Source organism: Bombus vancouverensis, chromosome 14, assembly GCF_051014615.1.
Source record: "Bombus vancouverensis nearcticus chromosome 14, iyBomVanc1_principal, whole genome shotgun sequence".
Classification (NCBI taxonomy): Eukaryota; Metazoa; Arthropoda; class Insecta; order Hymenoptera; family Apidae; genus Bombus; species Bombus vancouverensis.
Genome location: NC_134924.1, coordinates 5,761,797 through 5,768,187, shown reverse-complemented (window position 1 = coordinate 5,768,187; position 6,391 = coordinate 5,761,797). Strand labels below are relative to the sequence as shown.

General features: G+C 36.4%; 1 protein-coding gene and 1 long non-coding RNA gene across 5 annotated transcripts in view; one reads left to right on the top strand and one right to left on the bottom strand.

The window, feature by feature from the left end:
• The first annotated feature begins 1,895 nt into the window (after positions 1-1,895).
• Positions 1,896-6,391, top strand: part of LOC117159345 (uncharacterized) — a 57,127-nt gene continuing 52,631 nt past the window's right edge. Inside the window, exon 1 of one of the 4 annotated variants that reach the window (XM_076624266.1) lies at positions 1,896-3,117. In XM_076624266.1, coding sequence (XP_076480381.1) covers positions 3,020-3,117 — 98 coding nt within the window. In that variant the 5' untranslated portion in view covers positions 1,896-3,019. The remainder of the gene's footprint in view (positions 3,118-6,391) is intronic. The other 3 variants (XM_076624263.1, XM_076624267.1, XM_076624265.1) reach the window with 3 other exon arrangements.
• LOC143303584 (uncharacterized) lies at positions 3,106-5,299 on the bottom strand. Its single transcript, XR_013060065.1, has 3 exons — positions 3,668-5,299; positions 3,507-3,550; positions 3,106-3,389 (listed from the first exon to the last, which is right to left on the bottom strand). It is a non-coding gene; the product is annotated as an uncharacterized LOC143303584 (long non-coding RNA).

The following is a 6,391-nucleotide window of genomic DNA, read 5'->3' as shown; positions in this document are numbered from 1 at the left end:
ATATAATGTCTTTGTATTTTAGTGATTTCTGCACTTTAGATCTCCCACGTAGGCGGAGTAAACTATTACAGGAAACAAATCATTTTACCGCAGAACAAGTTTGCAATAGAAGAAAAATAATCGAGTTGCGTCATAGTAGAATGCACTTGTTATTAGTCAGCTCTTGACTTTGAAAATGTCAAAGAACTCTTTCTTGATAATAAAAATCTCCACGCTGATAATAAGTGTTTCAATCAGATGAGAATATTTAAGACACTGACAGTTTTAAATTTGATAAGTTAATTCTCTTTACAAAAATAATACCTATTCATCTATTTTGTTCATCTTAATACTTTTTTTAATCTTTAAAGAATTTTAAGAATTTTCATAACTATAAAAAAAAATCCAGGTTACTTATTAACATATCTATTTCATTATCCAATAGGTTCTTGTGTTAATTGCTAAAAATTTTCAATCGAAACTTGAGGAAACTATAGAATAGTGAAATGTCACTTGTGCCTAAGTTGTCTTATGTGTACGTAGGAATAAATTGAGGATAAATTAGATGAATGGCAAAGGATACGATTGGAAGAATTATGAAAATAAAGTTGGAAGAATAGTAGAGTTCTGTTGGTTTTGTCGCCTGGTTGAAGTAGAAAAGTCCTATTCGACACAGTTTGGTTAATGGTTACCGACGGCGTTAGTCAGACGCGCCTAAGTTATAGGCAACCACGTACACGAGGTACGAACTCTATTAGCCCAATGGTAGGCGCACGAAGCGTCACCAAACAGAACGTCTGTTTTATCACTAGGAACGATAAAAAAATTCTGCAATTCCGAATTTCTCCTACAGAGATCTCCAAATTTTCGAAATTTCTTCGCCACTAATCGAAATTACTAACATATCTTTATCTAGCAATTAAAATTATCGCGATGGAAATTGTACATATGCAATTATATTTACGATACTAACATAAGCACTATACGTCTATTTTTAAAAGAAAGAAACAGAACTAGTAACTGTTATAAGGACGTTTTTTTAGTAATAGTGCATAAATAAAATAACATCGCAAAAAAGTAAAATATAACAAAGTAATAAGCGTATTGAAATAATACTTAAAATGATCTTCCACATATTACGTAACTTGCAAGCCGTATGACAACACAGGAAGATAATCGAATCAAACACGAAATCTGCGTAGAAAAGTGAAATGAAAAATTACGAGCGAGTTCGATCATATTTCGCTCTCAATGCTGTGTACTTTGTTAGGCGAATGATTTTCACTTTGTTTGCAGGCGACATGGACCGAGACAATACCGACTTAACGACTTAGATAAAAGTTACATAATAACCGCGTAGCTTTTTCTTCGGTCGTTTTCTCAGGAAATATTTCCCGCTATTTCAAGCGCCGTTATGATTCTTATGTTAATTGATTCGCCTCGAATCCGTGAAAGAGAAAACGACCAACTACCAACTAATTTATGAAGATTGTTAAATCAATCTCCCGTCCGTTTCTATTAAAAGATCTTGAAAAATTATTCTTCTGTAGATGTAACTCAAATATTTCAAAAGATAGTAGCCATAAAAGAGTTTACATAAGAATATGATTTAGGAAAAAATTGTATTGTCATAATCTTCGTTATTTTTCTTCGTCTTTAAACGTATTAGCTATTGCACGAATGATGGAGTAACTTGTTCCAGGTTTCATGTTTTTTTTTTGAAAAAATGTTCTAGAAGAAATAATTCCAAAGTTCGACTAGAGGCGCAAGGTTAAAACTGGAACGAATTGCAAATATCGACGTTTACATGGAAAATGCAGCTATTCCATTGGACAGCTGCATCCTAGAGGAAGCTAAGTGTCGACATGGAATAACGCGTTAGCGTGGTACGCAACGATGCTGAGAAGGTGCACGTGTGTCTACACGCGGGGACTTTAGCTCTGCTTCAGTTCAATCTTATCGTGCGGCCCGCTCACATCTCCTGGATGCATACCAGTTACCGATCTAATAACGGTATCATCGGCCCGCTGTTCAAATTTCCAGCGTGAAAAGTGCGTGAAAGTGCCGACATCCCACGGCGGATATTCAAAATTCCCCTTAGTTCGAGAAACTCGATCGTTCCGAACGATCTTTGAACGTCTTTGTTCGTTTGAAAAGAATCTTCAAACCTGACACGCTGTTTATTAATCTCTAACAGCGGTAACGTAACAGAGGCTAATTTAAGCAACCGAGTTAAATATTTAGACGGATATGAAGAAAAAGATAAATTACGATAATCGAACTTCGTTTGAAAAGAATCTTCAAACGCGATACGTTGTCCATTGATTTTTGAAAACAGCGATGAGACGGACGTTTACTTAAGAAATATTTACAAGAATAATCGAACTGAAGAGATTTACAAAAAAATTATATAATCTGACTTAAAAAAGGAAAAAGGAGAAAAGATGAGGCAGAGATTTATTTAAGGAACTGAATAGGCATCAGGCAGGAGGAAAGAAACTGCAATAATCCGGATCTGTATCATTAAGTTCTGAAAAGATTCAAACAGCCTGAGGATCTCCTTTTAAAGATCAACCAACAACAACAAGTCGATGCATTTCCTCAATCAGTTCGGCTCGATATCGTTAGAATTCGATCGAGAAATATTTATCGACTGTATCAGATAACCAGAACGTTGCAGCGTATCGTGAAACTCGATCAAATAACTAGAATCAGTCATCAGAGTCAGCAGTGTCTGTATAGAAGTTGTTCCAAGTTTCTCGGGGATATTTCCAAATATTCGCAGAGAGAGACAAAGGCAAAATCGAATTTCTCGGAGCATCTTCGACTAACTAACAGATTCGAGTAGCTAGAGTTTCGAAGACTTTTTTCTTTTTCATCTCGTCAACGTTCGGCAAAGGGAAGAAAAATGGACTCGATAGCGATCAGCGTGCAAGGAACAGTCAAGTGGATCCATCAGCTATAATTAAACGTCAATCCTATCGTCGTTGGACAGAGACACCGTCCGATCGATTGATATTCGATTCGAGAGGCTTGTTCAATGAATGGAAAAATGTTGATGTCGCCTGGTATGAGTTTAGTGGTGGCTGGTGTTGCTTCTGGTATTTGTTTTCTGATCTACAGTGGTGTCCTTAGGGGGTAAGTGCAGTTTTCATTTGATTTGTTGTTTCATTTTCCGTTTATCCTCGACGATACAAGTCTGGGTAATTGCAAAGAAGGATCTTTCGATCGTTTCTTTCAATTTTTTATTTGATTCCTCTAAAAGAAAGATTTTCCAATTCTCGGGAAGTGAGCGTGAAGTGAAGATCACTAAATGTGGTTTCCTTTCAATTTTTAAATATTATTATTCTTTATTTATCGTTAGATTTGATAGGGCTGATAAGGTCTTGGTGACCACAGTTACGTGTATCCTATAAATATATAAATATTAAACAATATTTACACGATTATTACACGATTACAGTCGTCTTAGTTAATGTTATTATTTAGTAAGTAACTGCGTAGCCTTCTTTGATATTAATAAATACCTCAATCGTTGGATAAGGTCTTGGTGGCCACAGTTACGTGTATCCTATAAATATATAAATGTTAAACAATATTTTCACGATTATTACACGATTACAGTCGTCTTAGTTAATGTTATTATTTAGTAAGTAACTGCGTAGCCTTCTTTGATATTAATAAATACCTGAATCGTTGGAAAAAGAGATCTCCTGACCGATGGACCAAAATGGAGAACGCAACGCGGTAAAAGTAGGCCGAGCACCTCGATTCCGATTGTTAATCTCCATTGATATATTATTCAATTTCATAAATATACAGTTCGTGCGGTGATTATATTTTCTTAGAACCTGCTTTAGCTTCTTCTGGTCACGGCGGCGAAAAAATACGCTTTCGAGCCTTGAAGATATCGCAGATAGGCGTTAATGACGCGTGACGTAGAGTGCACATTATGCACATGTTTCGTCTGTTTGTGATGCGCTTTGAAGTACTTCTTCTTCTTCGTCTTCTCCTCGTTCTTCACACACGAACGATTTCCTTGAATTTTCTGTTGATTTTATTTCAGATTTTAAATGGATAATAATATCGATTACTCAAGAAATTTAGAAATCGCGTTTAGATACCGAATTCCAATCGATTTGTTTTCTTTCCATTTAACGGCGCTTCGTTCCACCACCTTTTGCATTTTTTTTTCTTTTTACTAGTACCGTATGAAACATTCTCATCGTGAAACGTATCCCAAAAGTGATAAGTTTCTATCGAAACGAACTCATCGATCATAAAGCGTATCTGATCCTCGTGACAGCAACGAGGATCAACGTCCAATGGTCGTCGAATTTGACAAGAATCAGAAATATTATTCGTGTATTCACATAGAGACATGCCGCTTTTATGCAACGTAATCCATGGGTACATCGATTATTACGCGATTCAAGACAAAAAAAACAAGATACCAATCTGCCGTGATGTAAATACTGAGATAAAATTCTTCCGCACGTAAACAATTCCTAAATTTAGGAATTTCGAATTAGGAATGATCGACTTGAATTTTAAATAATCGAGAATTTTCTCAAGATAGAATAGGCGGCTACAATCAGAAAACTCATCCATAGATATGTTAATACTACGTCAATTAGTTTCATACATAGCGAGTTCGATAAGAAAAAAAGTCGTGTCATTAGAAAGCTTGAAAAAGATTCTAAACGAGGTTAGTGTATTTTCAATTCCCGTCTTTCAAGTATTTGTCGAATATTTCTTTTCTCTTTGAGATACGCGTTCCTGCGGTTGGCGTTCACCGTCTTCGATAGATTATATCTATTATGAAACTTGCCACGATGATTTCGTTAATGCATCTTGAAGAGTTACGAGAAACATCACGCTACGCGTGACTTAAATATTCATTAGGCTGTTTCTTGCGTTGCGTTTCATTCCCGGTTTTTATTGACAAACCGCCTAGAATCTAATAGGAAAAGAGAAGAAGATAATTTCATATCTTGGTATCTCGGTTTTCTCTGTTCCCATAGCTGTAACAACGCTCCTCGTCGGTTTCCTTCGATTCAACACAGTTTCGAAGATGTCTTTAATTGGAAAGCCACGAAACCCGGCATCACCTGATACACCAATTTCAAAACCGAGATAGCGAGGACTACTATCTCTTGGATTATGAGATATTTACGGAGATTAGATTGCCTATTGTCTTTCGGCAATTGTTTGCCTATTGCACGCGGAACTAATTACAATTTTCACGCGTGAAAAGACATCGATAACCTAGCAACGTCAAGAAATTTGTAGCTGGTTGGAAAGGGGAAAAACTGGACGCTTCAAGTAATTGGATAAATTTTGTTTGCGAAGAATAAATACAACGTAGAAACGTTTCTAGGAACAAGATAATACCGACGTTGAGGATAAAAAATAATGTAATCGAGTAGGACGCTTCGGATAATGAAATAAACGTCACAGCTACAAGAAACTGAGAACTATAGAGAAACGTTACAATAATTTCTTTAAAGAATATGCGTGACCTTGAAAGTAAAAAAAAAATTGTTTAATCAGAAGAAACAAACAGAATTCCAATATTGTCGTTAATGCACAAATATAATAACAACGTCTTTAGGATAAGAATATCGATGACTTTGAAGATAAGGATATGATTTGAGGTAAAACAAATAAAATTATTGAGTCATCTCTAATGGATGAACAATAAAAAATATCTTTAGCGAAAAATATCGACAACATTGAAAATAAAAAAAATCTCCTAATCAGAAAGGAAAACAGAGATCATATAATTCAGCGAATATTGTCCTGAAGAAATAAATAGAAGGAAGGGAACACTAGGTAAAAATGTTAATAACCTTGACAATAATTCGGTTAGAAAGGGAAAAAACACTTTCAACCATAAAGTGACATTAGAGTAAAAAAATCAACGAAAAATACAATTCGTCACCTTCTATTTAAGCAGCTATTTATGCAAATGATTCGAATAGATATCATTCGAGTATCGGGGCGTTCCCTTTTTTCTGTACAGCCTGTACACGCGTCACACATTTGCTCGGCCATAAAGCTGTCTACCTGTGTTCACGACACACGGATCCACCTGCACAGAGGCGTGTAATAGCTACACGGCAATCGGTGTTCGAAGCTTTTTTCCAATGGTTCTCGAAGCAAGAACCGATTAGGTGAACGACTTTCGCGAGCCGCGGACCCGCGATCATCGCCGAGGAATCGTTATTTTAGATCTCTCTTGACACTTTTGCAGGAAAAGATAGTGGATGTAGCGAGGAGCGGAGTTGGGAAGCTGGTTTCTTAACGATCCAGTTGGAATTTCTTCGTTCCGAGCCGATATAAAACGAGGCTCGCGCTCGACGTTTCGAGTTCCTGGCCAAAGTAGTCCGGCCAAAGGCCTTCGAGAAGA